Consider the following 20,476-nt stretch of genomic DNA (forward strand, 5'->3'; position numbering starts at 1 on the left):
AATTCAACGAGGAAAATCTTTACAACAAATGGCACTAAAACAAATGAATATTCATAAAGAAAGACTTGGATTTCTATCTCCAACCATATGAAAATTTTAATTTGAGATGGGTTAAAGACATAAATGTAAAAACTAAAAAAAGTTTCTAGTAGAAAACACAGAACACCACCTTTGCAACTTCAGGTTACACCAAGATTTCTTAAAACACAGAAAGCATTAACCATAAAAGAAAAAAATGAATAAATTAGACTTCCTAGAAATGTAAAATGTCTGCTAATCAAAAAAACATATTCATAAAGTAGAACAGAAAGCCACAGATTGGGAGAAAATATTCAAACCACACATTTGATGAAGGACTTGTATCCTAATTAAAAAAAAAAACAAAAAACCACAACTCAATAATAGGACAGAGAACATGATTTTAATAGTCAAAAGACTTTGAAAAGACACTTTTTTTTTTTTTTTTAAAGATTTGAGAGAGGGAGAGAGAGCATATAAGCAGGAGGAGGGGCAGAGGGAGAGAGAGAAGCAGACTCCCTGCTAGGCAGGGAGCCTGACTCTGCCAATCCCAGGACTCAGAGACCATGACCTAGGCCAAAGGCAGATGCTTAACCAACTAAACCATCCAGGCAGGCCTGAATAGACACATCTAAAAGGTGATATACGAATGGCCAATAAGAGCATGAAAAGGTGATCTACATAATTGGTCAGTAGGGAAAAGCAAATTAACAGGGCACCTGGTTGGCTCAGTCAGTTAACCATCTAACTCTTGGGTTTGACTCAGGTCATGATCTCATGGATCATGGGATCAAGCCCACATCAGGCTCTGCACTCAGCAAGGAGTCGACTTGGAAGATTCTCTCCCTATGCCCCTCCTAAACTCGTGCTTTCCCTCTCAAATAAATAAATCTTTAAAAAAAAAAAAAAATCCGGGGCGCCTGGGTGGCTCAGTGGGTTAAAGCCTCTGCCTTCAGCTCAGGTCATGATCTCGGGGTCCTGGGATCGAGCCCCGCATCGGGCTCTCTGCTCTGTGAGGAGCCTGCTTCCCTCTCTCTCTGCCTGCCTCTCTGCCTACTTGTGATCTCTCTCTGTCAAATAAATAAATAAAATCTTAAAAAAAAAAAATCCATTACATGCCCACTAGAATGACTAAAATTTAAAAGTTAACAACCCCAAATGCTTGTAAAGATGTGGAAAAACTAGAACTCCTGCACTACTGGAACTGTACAATATATTAACAATTTGGGAAACTGGCAATTTCATAAAGCTTAACATACATCTACGATATGACCTAACAATTCCTAGATATATGTCTAATAGAAATAAAAACGTACAGCCAAAAAAATCTTGTACAAGAGTTTTCACTGCTGTTTTATTTATAACAGCCAAAAACCACAAACAGCCCAGGTTATCAACAGGTGTTATAGAGAAACTGTGATATAGTCAATAGACTACGACTTAGCAATAAAAAAATAAACTACTAAAACCTGGAACAACATGGGTAAATCTCAAACGTTATGATGTAAAACACCAGAGACAAAAGAGCACCTGTTGTATGATTACATTTATATGACATTTTAAAACAGGCTAAACCAATCATGACAGAGATCAGAGGTTAATGTTTCTTGGGGTAGAACAGTACAATTGACTAAGAAAAAAGCATAAGGCAATTTTCTGAAGGGATGACAATGTTCTGCATCTTGACAGAACATGGGTTACAAGGTCGCAGGCATTTGTAAAAAGTGCTTGAACCTTATACTGTGCATTTCACTATACGTAAATCATACCACTATTTTAAAAAGATAAAAAATACAGTGTTTCTGTAATCATACAAGCTTCAGCTCTGCCAGTTACCAGCTGTGTGGCCTTGGCCAAGTGTTAAACTGTCAGTTTCTTCATCTGTAAAATGGAGGGAACAAGAGTTGAAAACATCGTAAGAATTGCGAGAATAAAAGAGATGTTTTAAAACCATTAGCATACAGTAAATGCTCACTGAATAATCCAAAAAGTTAGAAACCCTCTGTCATGTATTTCAGCAAAGAAACATACAGGACTGGCTAGAGCAGCTAGATGCTGAAGAATTCACATACATATTACCTCACTTATTTTTTTAAAACAACCCGTAACAGGGATTATTATACTGTTGTATGGATAAAGGAACTGGTCACTCAGCAAAGAAGTGGCAAAAGCCAAGATGCAAACTCTCGCTCATGTTTTTTCCACTGCCCCATGCTATCTTCCATTAAGGTCATTTCTAGCAGTGTAACCCTGCAACTGCCCGGATAACACAATCAAATGACAAGCAATTAAGGATCCCTTTATTCTCGATAGTATGGTATATCAAACCTGATTCTGAAAAGCAGGCCAATTTTAAGAGCTTGATTGTGACTTGAGGGAAAGCTGCAAGTAGAAGCCTGCAAACACTGACTGCTCTAGGCTTTTATCCTGTTCTCATGCTTCAAGATGATTCCTGCTACATGAGGATACTGATACCGTCAGAGCGATTTCAAGATAAGAGAATTCTGAATGTAAAAATCTGTGATCTAAGGTGGGAAACTAGAATGTGAGTAGCTTAATTTGTAGAACAGCCTTAAAATCTGCAACTGAAATGAGAGCTAGAGATTTTTTTTTTTTTAGTATCTCTCTTTTGGGGCACACCTGGGTGGTTTCGTGGGTTAAGCCTCTGCCTTCGGCTCAGGTCATGATCTCAGGGTCCTGGGATTGAGCCCCCCCCACTGGGCTCTCTGCTCAGCAGGGAGCCTGCTTCCCCCTCTCTCTCTGCGTGCCTCTCTGCCTACTTGGGATCTCTCTCTGCCAAATAAAAAAATAAAATCTTTTTTAAAAAATTAATATATCTATCTCTTTGAGGTGCCTGGGTGGCACAGTCAGTTAAGCATTCAACTCTTGGTTTCGGGTCAGGTCCTGATCTCAGGATCATTAGATCCAGCCCTGCCCTGGGCTCCATGCTCAGCTCAGAATCTGCTTGACTTTTTCCCTCTCCCTCTGCTCCTCTCCCATATGCTTACTTGCTCTCAACCTAAATAAATAAATCCTTAAGAAAATAACACAGAATAAAGTAAAATAAAATAAAATACAAATCTTTCAAGTGGCCTGGTGGCTCAGTGGATTAAGCATTCAACTCCTGATTTCAGCTCAGGTTATGAGTTCAGGGTCGTGAGAGCGAGCCCCATGTCGGGCTTCTCATTGGGTCATGGAGCCTGCTTAAGATTCTCTCTCCCTCTCCCTCTGTCCCACCTCTCCCCACACATGGATTCTCTCTCTCTCTCTCTCTCAAAAAATAAAATACGTACTTTACTCCTAATATAAGAGCTTTGTTAAAAATTAAAGTAATGAAAGTTGCCCTGTGATCCTATTTGGCTAAAGATACTATACTGTTAACAGTTCAGTGTATCCTTCTTCCAGACTAAAATCTGCCTTCTCCTTAGCAATTCTATAGTAGTCCTCCATTGCATGGATAACCACAATCTATTATAATTGCTGAAAGGAATATATTTTGACTATATATTTTGCATACCTGTCATTTCTTATAGAGTAAAGACTGAGATGTGAATTGCTACATCTGTAGTTTTTAATTTTTAAATTTTAAACCGCTAAATCTGAAAAAAAAAATAAACCTGCACATTTTCAGCTTTGACAGATATTATACTCATAATAATTCCCATTTTTCCACACCTTCATCTGCACTGATAATTTTCATTCTCTAGCATAGAAGCTATAGACTCAAATGCCTACAGAATACACAGGAGACATAACTGGATGAAGGAGGCCATCTGGGTCTGTGACAAACCTTAGAGTGCATGCTCACATCAAGAGGGCAGCCACTACTCTATTCCAGTCAACAGATGTCATGTAAAAATCTAGTCCCAATTTATTAAGAAGGCCAAAACTCCAAATTTTTATGAAAATCTTACAGGTTTTTTGTTTTAAAGCCTTATTTATTTATTTATTTGACAGAGAGAGAGAGAGAGAGAGAGAGAGCGCTCACAAGTAGGCAGAGAGGCAGGCAGAGAGAGAGGGGGAAACAGGCTCCCCACTGAGCAGAGAATCTGATGTGAGGCTTTTTCCCAGGACCCTGATATCATGACTTCAGCCAAAGGCAGAGGCTTAAGACACTGAGCCACCCAGGCACCCCGAAAATCTTACAGGTTTTTAATGTTGACAACTAAAATGTTTTATTTAAATACTCAAACAAAATACATCCATAGGCCAGACTACATTTAGCACATGGAATTTTACATTGAGACGAAAAAGATGTAACATTGAATTTTCACTTTTTAAAAAGATTATTATTTATTTACTTATTTATTTATTTAACAGAAAGAGAGAGCACGCACACAAGTAGGGGGAGCAGCAGGCAGAGGGAGAGGGAAAAGCAGGCTCCCCACTGAGCAGGGAGCCTGACTCGGGGCTGGGATCCTGGGATCATGACCTGAGCCGAAGGCAGACACTTAACTGCCTGAGCCACCCAGGCACTCCATGTATTTTCACTTTGAATCTTATTATTCATGCAGTTTGTTTTGCTATGCTTACGAACAGAGGATGTTTTTATTTAATTTTGGTTTATAGTGAGTGTTAGCACCCTTCAGAAGAAGATGTTTATCTTTATTTTTTTCCCCAGATTCACATCTACAACAAATATTAGACAAAAAAGATATATACCTTCAGGTTTTGAGGTGGTCTTAGCTAATTAAAGTGTGGCCAGAAAGGGTATATGAAGACTCTTGGGACTGAGTTGCTATACTCTCCCCAGCATACTTAGAGCACAAGATTTTTAGAGAAAATAATTTATAAAACTACATACAACTTTTTTTTTTTTTTAAACTACGTATAACTCTTGAAGATGGCTTCAATAATCTGGTGTTTCCCTCTACTACCTGACACATTTGCTTAACAGCAAATTTTCTGATGAGATATTAAAAAAGGAGAAGAATTCTCATACATCTCCTTTATTATCATACTTGGAATTTAAACCACTCTCAGCTTTTTTTAATGAAATAAAGCACAGGTTTGCAGAAATCTTTCCCTCTTCAGGAAATGTTACTGCAAACACTGCCACTATAGAAAGAACACTGCAGCAACCTATCTAGCTTTGGTTTGCCCTCATTCCTTCTTAGTCATCCATTACAAATCTCCAGACCCAGATGTCCCAGCATTCCCTGCACCTACCAGAGATAATGGCAGAGATCCATGACTATCCAAGGGCCCAACAACAGCCTTTGAATGCAACTATCTTTTCATCAATTGTAAACAAGTCCTAAACTCTTGGCTCCACAGGGAGTCCCTACCAAGTCAGTATAAACTCTGTAACAGGGGCAGAGGTCAAGGGGATGAGAGCTCAGAGCCTAAGCTCTGAATCTCATCCCATCTCTACTCTGTTCAAAAGAATCCTTATCAGAAGAGAACGCCCCAGCAAAAGGCCACATTCAGGAGACCTGATCTAGCAGATTCAGCTTAAGTTTTGGAAGTAAGCTTTTGGAACAGTTATGAAATGTGAAATACCTAATGTGCCCAGGAAGATGGCCCCAGGAACAGTGTTCTGAAGGGAAGGGAACATAAAGGGAGAAACAAGGGAGATTTGTGAATCTATCTTCATTTGTTTCAGGAAAGAACGGGTCTGAAAAGTAGTGGAATAACCCTGAACCTGAGCCACAGAAGAAATCTCTTTGGGAACCTATTCCACAGAGTGAATTATTCTGTTTGTGTCCAAAATCATTCTAATATATGCAAAAGAGCCCAAAAAACACTTAGAAAATAGTATATTGTTCTGTATGCAAAACAAAACAAAACAAAAAAACTCATTATGTATGTTGTAAATCATACTGCTTTAGGCTCTTCGGTTAGCATTTGAGACTTGTCACGGTCAAGAGAACCAGAGACAGGACAGAAGAGGAGTTAAATGAAATAAGTCAATCAGAGAAAGACAATTAGATTATTTCACTCATGTGGAATTTAAACAAAACAGAGGAGCATAGGGGAAGGGAGAGAAAAATAAAACAAGATGAAATCAGAGAGAGAGACAACCCATTTAACCATAGGAAACAAACTGAGGGTTGCTGGAGAAGAGAGGGTGGGGGAATGGGGTAACTGGGTGACGGACATTAAGGAGAGCATTTGATGTAATGAGCACTAGGTGTTATATGTGACCAATGAATCACTAAACTCTACCTCTGAAACTAATGATACACTGTTAATTAACTGACTTTTTTAAAAATTTGACACAGAGAGAGAGAGAGATCATAAGTAGGCAGAGAGGCAGGTAGAGAGAGAGGAGGAAGCAGGCTCCCCACCGAGCAGAGAGCCCGATACAGACAGCCCTATACAGACTCTCTGAAATCATGACCTGAGCCAAAGGCAGAGGCTCAACCCACTGAGCCACCCAGGAGTCCCTAATTAACTGAATTTCAATAATATAAATTTTTTAAAAACAGCTCTCAAGGGGTGCCTGGGTTGCTCAATGGGTGAAGCATCTGCCTTCCGCTCCGGTCACTATCTCCGGGTCCTGGGATGGAGTTCCCTACCAGGCTCCCTGCTCAGAAGGAAGCCTGCTTCTCCCTCTCCCACTCCCCCTGCTGGTGTTCCCTCTCTCTGTGTCTCCCTCTGTCAAATAAATAAATGAAATCTTAACACACACACACACACACACACACACACACACACACACACACAAAACAGCTCTCAAATCTAAGATACTCCTCCACTATATACTTTGGAATGAGTCTTTTAACCTCTCCAGGCCTCAACATTCTCATCAGTAAGATCAGGATAGCATCTTTTTTTTTTAACATGTTTTATGAGTGCTTACATGTGAAACATTTAGTGTGTAATAAGTATTAGCTATAATCATTATTGTTATTGTTATTATTACATAGTAGAAGTAGAAGGCACTTAACAAGTTTCATATCTGTTTTCCTGACTAAACCAGGGCATGAACTGTGTCACAGCTTGGCCCAACTTGGCATACACATCAAAGAGAAAAAGAGAAGTGGTGAGAGAAGAAAAGAACAATGGACTAGGTATTACAAAGTCAAACTTAAAATTAAGATAATTTTATAGGATATAATCCTCATTCCTACTGTATATATGCAAAATGCCTGGAACATAAAGAATACCCAGTAAATGTTAATTTTCTTTCCTTCCTTGATCTCTAACACCCAGCCTTAAATTCACTCTCTGCAGACCACACTTGGGCTTATATGAAGTGTCTTCTGAGATCAAAAATGGTGACAAACAGTTTGACAACTAAGAATGAACCCATTAAGTCACGGTACAGAATATCAGAATTTTGGACAGAACCTAGAAGACTCTAGCTGAGAAGTACATTCTTCTTTTGTAGTCTGAAGAATCCACAAAAAGTCTTGAGGGGCACCTGGGTGGCTCTCCCCCTGCTAGTTTATGTGTGTGCATGCTCTCTGTCAAATAAATAAGATCTAAAACAAAACAACACACACATACACAATAAAGATTTTATTTATTCATTTAACAGAGAGAGAGAGCACAAGCGGGGGGTTGGGGGGAGGAGGAGTAGAGGGAGAGGGAGAAACGGACCCCCAGCTGAGCAGGGAGCCTGATGTGGGGCTCCATCTGGGGATGCAGGGATCATGACCTGAGCCAAAGGCAGATCCTTAACTGACTGAGCCACCCAGGTGTTCCCCTCATGTTTCTTTTTAAATGCCCATTTATCTACATCTAGATCCTTGATCAGTAGTGGGAAATATATACATATACATATATATATACACCTTTTTAAAGTCTGAGTCAGCAAGAATCCCAAGTTTGCAGTGTTTTTAAAACACTAATGGTTGGGTTTTTAATTGTATAAATTTTTTCCCCAACATAAGCATGGTAGTGATCAAAGAGTACATAATATGAGTATGTGTTTTAAATAAGGAGAGGGTTAACTTCTTTAGTTTCCTATTAGGTTAAATAAATGGGCTGGCAGATGGTCACTTGGGAGGTTACCTGCTGCTGGCTGCGGGGGAAGGGGACCAGAACAGCCTAACAGTCAACCAGATGGTAAAGAACAGTCTTGGCCAAAGTACTCAGCAATATATGAGATCTGCTCTTCTGAGGGAATATTCACTTGAAGCAGTAACTTATACCTGCTAACATCTGGAATGATTATCTTTGTATCATTAAGAAACACAGGCTAGTTTAATTTAATAAAGTGCAGTTACAACAGTCCATTAATACAGAAAGACCAAGAATTTCAACATTATGTTACATAGACTAGAATAGCATACACTTAACAGTGTTTATCATTTGGCAAGCATGGTTTTAAATGTAAATATAAATATATGTGTGTGTATATTACTTCATTTAATCCTCACAACAGCCCTGTAAAGTATAAATAAATTTTTATTGTCCCCATTTTACAGATGAAAACAGAGGCCCAGAGAGGTTAAATAACTTAGCCAACATTATAAACCTAGTAAATACTGAAGCCAAACAGAACCCAAACAATCTTGAGCCAGAGGCCATGCTCTTAATTAAGAAGAGTTTTGGTTTATATGCTAACGGTTCATTTGAAATGCAGACAAAAAAACTTAAACAAAAAAACATGTTACTGTGGTATTACAGAATGTAGAAAAACCTGGAAACCTAAATGCCCAACAACGGAAGAATGATTAAATAAATATGGTGGTAAAGTTGTTCCCTTACAAACAATTATCCTTCCATTCATTAAAAATATTTATGAAAAATGTTTCATGACTTAGACCAATGCTCACAATGTAATGATGCGGGGGAGGGGAGAGACAGGATACAAAGTTGGACATATATTATGATTCCAAATTATGTAAAAAACAAACTCAGACATAAGGTGGAAGGACATAATCTCAAATAAGAAACAATGGTTATTTCTGGGTGGTGGGATCGGGGTGTTTATATTTTTCTCTTAGTGTTTTCCATATAAACGTGCATTATCCTACTACTATCAGTTTAAACAAAGGCAACTTTTTTTCTTTTAATCAAGCTACACCAAGATCTTCAAGCAGCTGGTAAAAATAGCTAAAAAGCTTCTAATCTAACTTCAAGTAGTTACTTTCCTTGGGATAATACCCTCTGAACATCAAACAACATAGCACATACAAAAAGAATGCTCACTTTCAACTTTGGAAACTGAATTAAAATATGAGCATTTTGCAATTTTGATCAATAATTATGTACAAGGAACGAAATGGATTTAACTATTTAGAAGGCAAAAACTAAGGAAGGACTTTGCTAAAACAGATAATAAGAAACAAAAGTTTGACTGAGGAGAAAGAACAGCTGTTGCTAATCCAACTATTTACCCTTTGACCCTCTATCTGGCCAATAACTGAACAGTATCAATTGTTTTCCTGTATTATGTGCTGTTTACAATCCCTGAGAGGCATGAAAGGAATTAATAATTTAGCCTAGAAAGCTGACAGCCTTTATTGGGGAGCCCCTTGTCTGTGGGACAGAAATCAGAGCAAGTAGCTGTCCTAAAGTCATAGGTCCCTTTACTGTTCCTGTTTTATAGCCTAATTGGCCCCCAAACATAAATCAATTATTTCTCCTGTTTTAACCAACAATGACTTCTATTCTCTAACTTCCCTTGTATCAAGTCAGTCCTTGTTCTCTTGAGTTTTACAACTACATGGTAAACACGATGGTTGAGGAAAAAACTCGGGGAGCAAGGCGGACTGGGTTATTTGGAAACAGAAGCACAGAAAGGTTATGCTGTTTTGAACTTTTCTTGACCTTTGACTGCCCTTGTCCCTAGCTTATGCTAATGGGCAGGGTACAGAGATGCTTCTTGTAGAAATGAACTTAGCCTGAACCTGTGCCATAACATTGGACTCCAGGAAGCCCAGGAATCATAAGAAGGCAGCCAGAGTGTGAACAGCTGCCCATATTCTAAACATGGCTACCCATCTGCTCTATCACAGAAAAGGTTGGGGGAAAAGAGCCATCTGAATAGGACAAAGTCAGATATTTTTCCTCATCTATGTTCCAACACATCCTACCTGTTGTCCCAAACTTGCTATCTACAACCACTGCCAACCACAATGGGAAATCATCAACAATGGTATTTCCTGTTCCAAAATAAGCAAGCATGAGCAGGCTTTCCCTATCAAAAATTTGAGGGATAGAGGAGACACTGGGGCCTCTAAATTCCAAAGAAGTATTGGAGAGAAATTCCTATTTTTCTCAATCTAATATGTGAAAGTCGTGAGACATTAACACAGAAAATGTTATTTCTTCCCAGTCAGAAGCCATGAAATCTGCAGTATCAACATTCATAACCAACTCAAGACAACACATACAGTCATCAGTCTTGAGGTCTCCTATCACTTGTTATGACTGTGCATGCTTATTTGAACCCCAAGATGTATGAGACAGAGATGATAAATTTTTACTTCTGTCCATTTGTTACTGTAATAGTACTACAGTGATACTGTAAAAGAGAGAGGAATAAAACACTATTAACTTCACAAAGATAATATGTGATTACTGAGAATATTGCCTACATAAGCTAAGCACAGTTTTTAAAAGAAAAGTGATTTTTTTTTTCGGTGACTCCTATTCTAAATCATATACAGAATTATGACTCATTATCTATTCATTCTTATGGAATGGACAGGTGTGTAAATCACCACATCTGGCTAGAGATTCAAACAGAAATGTTCAATGAGTTAGGATTAGTTGGCCCAGAAGGAAGCATAATTCAATAATAATCTTAATGAGGGCCTTTCCTGGAAAATGGGCAGGAACTATTTTCAATTGCTATTAAGTGCAGAAAAGGTGAATAAGTTTGAGTAATATGTACTAAATTAGAGGCTCAAAAAATGCCTTTTCAAGTAATTCCAGAGAAGTAAATACTTTCCAATAAAATTAATACATGAGGATAGGCCCCAGACTTATCTGTTTGTGTACTGCTACTAGAACTAAGCCTGGAGCAGCAAGAGCATGCTATGTTTAACAGAGTTCTCAATTATCTGGCTCATTTTTTGTGTAGTTCTGTCTGAAAGATTTCAGAGCATCTCAATGTCCTTCCTAATGTTAAAAAATCCAAGAAAGGACCATGACTCAAGAATTTACCTTTTTCCTCCTCCTAAATGAAGGCAATTCATAAGAGAAGAACAATGAGAAAATATTATGTTCACTCAGAGACACTGGCAGCCTATACTACCTATAAAGCTGACTCTGAACTTCACAATTTCTAGAAAGACAATTCTATTTTCCTGCTGCTTGATAAGCACTGTAGAACATATTTTGTCTTGAAATTACTAAGTATTAGTTGAACAGACATGAATTTTAATATTGTTAAGGTATGTGGGGAAAATATATGAAAAGGTCCACACCCTCAGAGAGCCGATATTAGCTAGGATGATGAGAAGGTAAAATTTACCGCTTACATCAACAGCAAATTGGTGAAAATTAGCCAGTCTCATGACCCTAAAAAGTACTAGAACTAGAAAAAATAACTCTAGATCATCTCATGAATTCTCAAATCTGAATTATCATTCAACCTTTTGGCATTAAAGCAAAACAAGGTCTTTATACATTGGATATTCCCATGTCCTATTTCTAATAGCTATAACCATATCTCAGAATGATGTACGCCACATTTTGAGAGCAACTGGAAACATGAGTGGTTATCTATGATCAAGACAGACACCTGAAAAGCATCATTAAATTAGACCTCAAAACAGTCACCCTCGTAACCATAAGCTCAACCTTAATGTAAATAAAGGTGCTTTAGAAATTAAACTGTGGTACAAAGGTTATTGAGTATAAACACCTAAACCAAGCATAATCCCTCTTTAAAAAAAAAAACCCTCCTCTCCAACCCCTGTTATTTCAGAAAATAAAAATTACATCAAAGTCAGTTAATACTTTAGAAGTGGTTACGAATATATGGTTATATGTGTGCATAAATGAAAACACAATTTTTCTTGTTGCTTTCAACAAAAAGAAGATTAATATTAAATAGAAATTTCTTGCAAACCAATTTTCTACTAAATTACTACATTTCTGACCAATGAATAATATGAGAAGAAAAGGAAAGCGTAACAAGATAGAATGTCCTCCCCATAATTATAAACCAAAGTAAAGTAATATCTGAGTCAGTATGGCCACTAATGACACCCTCAAGTTATATATTAAAAAGGACACACACACACACATCTTGTTCTTACTCACGAACACTGGGGAACATTCAGAACTTACTAGTGCCTGGGTCAAGCTCTGGCAATTCATCCTGACAAAAACCTAAAGAGAAAACAATAGGGAAAAAAAGATTATAATTCATGAATTACTCTAAGGTAACTCAAAAATTCAGACCGAAAAGTCAAATTCAGATTTGAATCCTATCTCTATTACATTTATCTACTATATATCCCTCCCTGAGCCTCCATTTCCTCATCATTGTATTAAAAAATGGAAAGAGTAACCGCACTTACCACAGGTAGTGATGAGGCCTGATTAAGCATGCCAATATTAGTTGGAATAAAAATTCACAGAAAGATTACAATCATTAAGTATCTGACATGCTCTATGTAACATTAACAATTATTTTCCAAAAGAAAGCAAAATATACAAAATATGAACTTATGAAAAATAGCAAACAGGGTAGTTTACTCAAAATTTTCACAAATTCTATTTACCTACATATACAACTGGATGCAATTTTCCATTAATAAGATTGCAGTTCGGGTTGGAATAAATACCTCTCAAAGCCCACTGCGGGCCCAAAACGTCTGAGCTACATCTGTCTGACTGGTGTGTAGCTATCTCACGGCGGAAAAAAATCAAGCATAATGAAGAGCAAATATACGGTAGGTCTACATGTAGCTGATGCGACTTTCTCCAGCTTGCTTTCTACTCACCCTTAGCTTAAATATTTCCTCAGAAAAGCTTCTTTTGCCCTTGTATTCTTGTCTACACACAAGGTCAAAGCACCCTAAAATTACCTACCACCCTCTGTACTCATCAACAAGAAATTACTTGTTCAATGTCTAACTCCACTATGAGACTATACTACAGAAGGAGGAACCTGGCCTGTCTTGTTCACAACTATATCCAAATCACCTCACAAGCCTAGCATAAAGCTGTTCAATAAAGATCAACTATAACATCTCCATGGTCAATTCAAGAATAACGGCGCAGGGGCGCCTGGGTGGCTGTCCACCAAGTGTCCAACTCTTGATCTCAACTCAGCTCTTGATCTCAGAGTTATGACAAACCCCTCATTGGGCTCCACCCTGAGCATGAAGCCTACTTTTAAAAAAAACAAAAGGAGCAAAACTAGGGCTAGAGGAATATGAGAGCATTTTCCTTTTTTCTTCTTCTTTCTTTTTCCTTTTCCTACCCCCTATGAAAGCATTTTCTGTCATCATATCTAGGCCATCATAAGCCAGACCAGCCACTGGGAGTCATGTGGAAAAGAGGTATTCAAACAGTAGGGACACTATTTAAGCACCACAACTTTTAAAGTCTTCTGCAGTCTTGACGGTTTGGATTCACTAAACAGGCCACATCTCTTCTTGCCTACCTGTGGTTCCTCCTCTTCCTTCTCCTCCTCCTCCTCCTCCCGGTAAAGAACTATTCATCCTTCAAGATTAAGATCAAATATCAACCACCACTGTGAAACATGGAAAACAGGAGAGGCCCATCCTGCACTCACCAAAGGATAAATGAATAATTTTTAAAAAGATATTTATTTATTTATTCATCTGCGAAAGAGAGAGCCCAAGCATGTGCACGCAGACAGAGGGGTAGCGGTTGGAGGGGAGCAAGGGGAAAGGGACAAGCAGACTTCCATGCTGAACATGGACCCCAGCATGGGGCTTGAATCCAGGACCATGAGATCATGACCTGAGCCAAAAACCAAGAATCAGACACGCAACCGACTGAGCCACCCAGGTACCCCAGGAACAATTTCAAAAACTGCCTCCTCCACAAGATACTGAACTCTTCAAGGTTACGAACCATGCTCCACCATTTGCAGAGCTGCTTCTATGCCCAGAACATTTGCCAATAGAGCATGGAAGGTGATCAATTGCAGGATGAACTAAACAGAAAACACAACCCTACCTCTACCTCTACAGCACAGTCACAGAATTAGAAGATCTAAGTCTAGCATGAAAACTGTGTGGAAGGTCTGAGTAAGGGAATTGGACCTGAAATGGTAGAATTTGGAGGCTATTAAAAGTGGCTACGAGGGACGCCTGGGTGGCTCAGTTGGTTAAGCAGCTGCCTTCGGCTCAGGTCATGATCCCAGCGTCCTGGGATCGAGTCCCGCATCGGGCTCCTTGCTCGTCAGGGAGCCTGCTTCTCCCTCTGCCTCTGCCTGCCACTCTGTCTGCCTGTGCTCGCTCTCTCTCCCTCTCTCTCTCTGACAAGTAAATAAATAAAATCTTTAAAAAAAAAAAAAAAAGTGGCTACGATCCCTGAGAAAGCTCACCTCAAAGCAACTTCAAAGTCTTTCTACATACACAAAGGTGATGGCAATCAAAAAAGTTGTAGAGAGATACAAGGCAGTAAGGAAATAACTCAGCATTATAAATGAGTTCAGTACAGGACATCCTGCCAGAAGTGAAACTGAAAGTATTTACTTAATACAAACTGACTTGAAAACAGGAGAAAAGCCTGAGAAGGCAAGGTAGTATAATGGGAAAATTAGGTCTTTCCTAAATTCTTTTGGTTTAGTGATAGGACTTTAGGCAAGACACTCCTTATTCTAACCCTCAGATTCTGGACCTTAAACGAAAGAACTATACTAGAAGTCTCAAAAAAGGACAAAACTTAATGCATTTTCTGAAAACAAACAATATCCTGAACTCAAATTAACTAGATCAAACACAAATAGAGGGTCAAAAACAACAAAGAAAATACTAACAAAAATCATTAAAGTGGACATCTATTGTTTTTATCTGTCTAGCAATCACTCCCCCCTTCTTCTATTAATGGCATCCTGATTTTTCTTTGGAGACTTATCTCTGACATGTTCTGTCCGTATGACCCAAGGAGAAGTGCCCCTAACCCTGCTATAAATTGGGATTAACAACAGGACCTACTTTATAAGTCTGTTAAAATAAATAAATGAGATAGTTCATGAGTAAGTTTGTATAGGAGCACCTGGGTAGCTCAGTCAGTTGGTCATGTGCCTTTGGCTTAAGTCATGATCCTGGGGTCCTGGGATGGAGCCCCACATTGGGTTCTGCACTGGTGGGGAGTCTGCTTGAGGATTCTTTGCCCCTCTCCTTCTACTCCTACCCTCGCTTGTGCAAATGCGCATAAGGGCACACTCTTTCTCTGCCCCTCACCCACAATGAATCAACAACATCTTTTAAAAATAAAACAAACCAAACAGGGGCGCCTGGGTGGCTCAGTGGGTTAAGCCTCTGCCTTGGGCGCAGGTCATGATCCCAGGGTCCTGGGATCAAGCCCTACATCGGGCTCTCTGCTCGGCAGGGAGCCTGCGTCCCCGCTCTCTCTCTGCCTGCCTCTCTGCCTACTTGTGATCTCTGTCTGTTAAGTAAATATATATATATATACATATATATATGTGTGTGTGTGTGTATATGAAAGATAAAACAAACAAAAATAAATAAATAAAGGCTTTCACATTACTTGACAAAGTCAGAGCTCAACATATGTCAGCTACTACTAAGCAATCCCCAGGGTCCATCCAATCCATGGCTGTGTCTGTGGTAGCAAAGAGCAGTTTGTAGCAGAACTACTGACCCATTCATGACTTCATCCTCAAAGCCTTGGGATGGAATCCTAATGTCACTTTAGTTACTTGCTGTGATCTTGAACCTTTTTAATATTTTGAGCTTGCAAATTCAATGCCTGATGCAGCAATTCCAGATACATGCTACCCCCTGAGGAAAGGAGGAATGTTTATATTTGTCCTAAAACAAATTCCTCCAATGGGTGCAAGGATTATGGATGTCAGTAACTGTATCTACATTCCCTTCACCCAGCCCTGAGACCATCAGCTAATAATGCTGTCTCTGGTTTTACAGATCATCACTAGTGCAGGAGGCCTGAGAAGATACGTAAAACAATGTTAATCCTACCTCCTGACAGCAAGTCAATGGAATGAATGGCTGGATCTGGCTATACCATTCTCAGTCTTGCCCAGATTCTCAATAACCAGATCTAGCCGGCAAAATGATTCTTAACTAGAAGAATCCAAATCACTGATGGAAGTTACCCCAAATATATGTTCAATGCATTCAACACAACAGCAAAAGATATCACAGTTTTCAATAAAAAAGAGATTCTCCTAAGTCACGTAAATACATGGACATATCCCCAAAACCATCTGCCTCACAAAATATAACACATTAAACAAATTAGGAAATGTTCTGAGAAATCAAAGGCTTTTGACTACTGACTTAAATTGTTTTAAAAAGGGACAAGAAACACAGATCCGTTCCTAAGATGATATATATCACCAAGTCACTGTGCTCACACCAATCTAAAATTTAGCACAAAGCTTATACTGACTTACCGCAGGTCTGAGTTAGAGTTGGATTCAAATCCTGGATTTGCTATTTTTAATTTACTACCCTAGGGCTATTTCCTGAAATGGGGATAAAAATAATCCCCCTGTTCAACAATCATGAGATTTGGTGAATATACATAAATTACCTACTTTGTGGCAAGTAATCCTCAACAAATGGGTCTGGGACGCCTGGGTGGCTCAGTGGGTTAAAGCCTCTGCCTTCGGCTCAGGTCATGATCCCAGGGTGCTGGGATCAAGCCCCACATCAGGCTCTTGGCTCAGTGGGGACCCTGCTTCCTCCTCTCTGCCTCACTGCCTACTTGTGATCTCTGTCTGGCAAATAAATAAATAAATAATCTTTAAAAATAAATAAATAAATGGGTCTAAAGCTAGGAATTTTCTTTAATACAAAGGAAGATACAGTTGCAAGCTTTACTCCAACAGGCATTTGGTGAAAAGAAAAACAGTGACTCCTCAATCTGACTGGCTACATAGACAAAAAGTTACTGAATTTTTTTTTAAAGACTTTATTTATTTATTTGACAGAGAGAGACAGTGAGAGCAGGAACACAAGCAGGGGAAGTGGGAGAGAAAGATGCAGGCTTCCCGCAGAGCAAGGAACCCGCTGTGGGGCTCAATCCCATCCTGGGATCATAACCTTAGCTGAAGGTAGACACTTAGCGAGTGAGCAACCCAGGCGCCCCTGATCTTTTTCTTTCCTTTTTTTTTTTCTTTTTAAGATTTTATTTATTTATTTGACAGAGAGAGAGAGAGAGAGATCACAAGTGGGCAGAGAGGCAGAGGGTGGGGGAAGCAGGCTCCCTGCTGAGCAGAGAGCCTGACGTGGGGCTTGATCCCAGGACCCTGAGATCATGACCTGAGCCGAAGGCAGAGGCTTAACCCACTGAGCCACCCACGCGTCCCTGATTTTTTTCTTCAGTTACCATTTTGAGGACAATACCATGTATTTACCACAGTAGGATCCTAAATAAACTATGAGTATCCATTTTTATCCAAATGTGAACAAATAAAAGCTATGAGTGATGCTGGTAAATAAATTTAAGCATGAAATAGTAGTCAATTTTACTCTATAATGTGTCTTTTACAAAATCAAGTTAAATATTACTCTAGGAATGTTTTGATTTAGTATGACTGTATGCCAGTCACTCAATTCTGAAGCCTCCACAGCACATAAGCAAAATTAAGGGGAGGCTCTTAAAAGGGAAAATTCTACAATTCTAATCAAACATCACACCTTTCCCCCAAAACAGAAAACATGTATATCCTTCATGATCTGTCTACAACTTCAACTTTTATCTCTTGCTTCTTATTCCACCCAACTGTGTACATTCCGTCCACACCGTACTACACTGTAGCTCCCTAAATTCAACATCCTCTTTACCTTTAATCTCTATTCCTTTGCACACAGTTTTCTCCCCCTGAGCCTTCTCTTACCATTCTGACATCAGGGCTCGGGTCAGGTCTCCAATCCTTTCCCCTCCTTCTCCTATACCCACTCAAGCCCAAGTTAGACACTAGAGACACAATGACAATCTATGAGCTTTTCAGGGATCTTTGAAGACAAGGGGGGGGGGGCTGGCTTCAAAATCCAAGAAACAAACCAACCAAACCTGCAAATATTACATTAAATGTTTTAATTAAGAGATCTGATTTTTTTTTTCATTCAGTCAACTGTAATTCAACTTCTACACATTGTTTAAAATGTGAGATATGGGGGCACCTCAGGGGGCTCCGTAAATTAAGCATCTGCCTTTGGCTCAGGTGACGATCTGAGTCCTGGGATTGCGCCTGGGCTCCCTGTTCTGTGGGCAGCCTACTTCTCCCTCTGCCCCTCCCCCAGCTCATGCTTGCTTGCTCCCTCTCTCTCTCAAATAAATAACTAAAATTTTTGTAATGTAAGATATGAAGTGAAACAGGACTTCCAGAAGGAAGTCAGGGGTCTAAAGGGTTCTGATATTGTTCTGGTTAGTTAGTATCCCTCCTCTGTGCTTCCAGATTCCTGTGCTTCCAACACCACATCATGATAGGGCCACTGACCATAAATTCAGCTTCTAGAGAAACTGTTCTCCGCACTCCCCACCAAAAAGCAACAATTTTTACCCAGGATTTGTACTGAAATGTAACAGTCATTCACTGGTCCTTTCTGAACTAACCAGCTCTGGTCATTTGTATCCATTTCCCACCTGCCTTGTCTTCTGATCATGATTAGGTCCTCAATGAAACTTCTGTCCTTCTTTCAGTCAGATCTGGTCTCAGCCCTAGTTATATTCTAGCCCCAAAGTTGAGACATGTCCCGGATCCCAAGAAAGGCTACTCAGTAAATAGTGAAGAACTGCTTCTTTCTCCAAAAACCAATAGTAATAAAATATAATGCCACAACAATGAATTTCTTACCATAATATCAAATTCTGAGAGAACACAACAGTTTCACTATTCTCTGACTTTAATGTCTAGAATAGCAATGTCCAATAGAAGTTGCTACAATAATGAGAATGTTCGGGATGCCTGGGTGACTTAGTTGGTTAAGCATCTGCCTTCGGCTCAGGTCCCGATCCTAGGGTCCCGGGATCGAGTCCCGAATTGGGCTCCTTGCTCAGCGGGAAGCCTGCTTCTCCCACTGCCTGCCACTCCCCTGCTTGTGCTCTCACTCTCTCTCTGACAAGCAAATAAAATTAAAAAAAAAAAAAAAAAAGTTCTCTACCTTTATTTTCCAATGCAGCAGCCACTAGCTACATGTGACCAAGCACTTGGAAAGTGACAAGCATGACTGAGGAACCAAATTTTAAACTTTTTTTCATTTTAATTAATTAAAGTAGTTACATAAGGCCAGTCCCTATTAAGATGAACAATGAACAATGACTAAAAAGATAGCATCCCTCCTTTTAAACTTGTTATGCCACCTGTTGGATTCTGTTACAGCTTTAAGGAAACCAAAATACAGAAATGCTTAGGTTAGTGTTACTTACTACCCAATTTATAAATATATATATTATCCAAAAAAATAATTCCATTAGCCTGCAAATACACTTATTTCTTCAAATGTCATTAAGTATATGCCCACACTGTAGCTGACAGATGGAGAGAGATGGACAAGATGCTACTGGGAAGGAGTACAGAGAATTTTTATATCAGAAAAGATTTGAGTTCTGTACCACAACTTCCTAATTATGATAGCTCAGGAAGTGGCCTCACTTCTCTGAGTCAATTTCCTCATCTATAAATTGTTGTAAGGATTCAATGAGATAACACACTTAGGTCAGTGGAAAGTGCTTAGTAGCTGTGGTCTGTATTAGTGAGAGAGCAGAAACAGCAACCAGGGGGCTAGAGGCATGTGGAAGGAATAAGCATTCACCAGACAAACGGGGCTATTTGAGAAACATACGCAAAGGAAACTGGAGGTACACGGCATGAACAGAGAGCAGAAACAGAATGTTACCTGGTAACCTGATCTAAATGAAGCCCCAGCCAGGACCATATCACAAAGGATTTTAACTGCCATACATGAGTTTTTCATTTTCATTTTACAGGCAATAGAGTCACTGAGGAAAGAAAATGTATGTATATACTAGGAAGTTTGCCAATGCCAGCCCAATTCTTGACTACTTCAATACAGTGGCTCTAAAATTTCAACAAAAAAATAAAAAGATAAAATGTCAACAAGGAAACTAAAAGCACAAAGAATTTTTTAAAATTAAAAATATTTTAGGGACACCTGGGTGGCTCAGTGGGTTAAGCCTCTGCCTTCTGCTCAGGTCATGATCTCAAGGTCCTGGAATCGAGCCCCACATTGGGCTCTCTGCTCGGCAGGGAGCCTGCTTCCTCCTCTCTCTCTGCCTGCCTCTCTGCCTACTTGTGATCTCTGTCAAATAAATAAAAATCTTACCAAAAAAATTAAAAATATTTTAAAAAGAGCTCTGTGTGGGGCGCCTGGGTGGCTCAGTGGGTTAAAAC

General features: G+C 39.3%; 1 protein-coding gene across 4 annotated transcripts in view; it reads right to left on the reverse strand.

Annotated features, from left to right (window-relative positions):
• Positions 1–20,476, reverse strand: part of LOC111146134 (nuclear receptor subfamily 6 group A member 1) — a 231,703-nt gene that overhangs the window by 180,089 nt on the left and 31,138 nt on the right. For all 4 annotated transcript variants that reach the window (XM_022501544.1, XM_022501543.1, XM_022501542.1 and 1 more), the window contains exon 2: positions 12,217–12,258. In XM_022501544.1, coding sequence (XP_022357252.1) covers positions 12,217–12,258 — 42 coding nt within the window. The remainder of the gene's footprint in view (positions 1–12,216; positions 12,259–20,476) is intronic.

The sequence above is a fragment of the Enhydra lutris genome, unplaced genomic scaffold, assembly GCF_002288905.1.
Source record: "Enhydra lutris kenyoni isolate GAN:26980312 unplaced genomic scaffold, ASM228890v2 scaffoldscaffold13, whole genome shotgun sequence".
NCBI classification, from domain to species: Eukaryota; Metazoa; Chordata; class Mammalia; order Carnivora; family Mustelidae; genus Enhydra; species Enhydra lutris.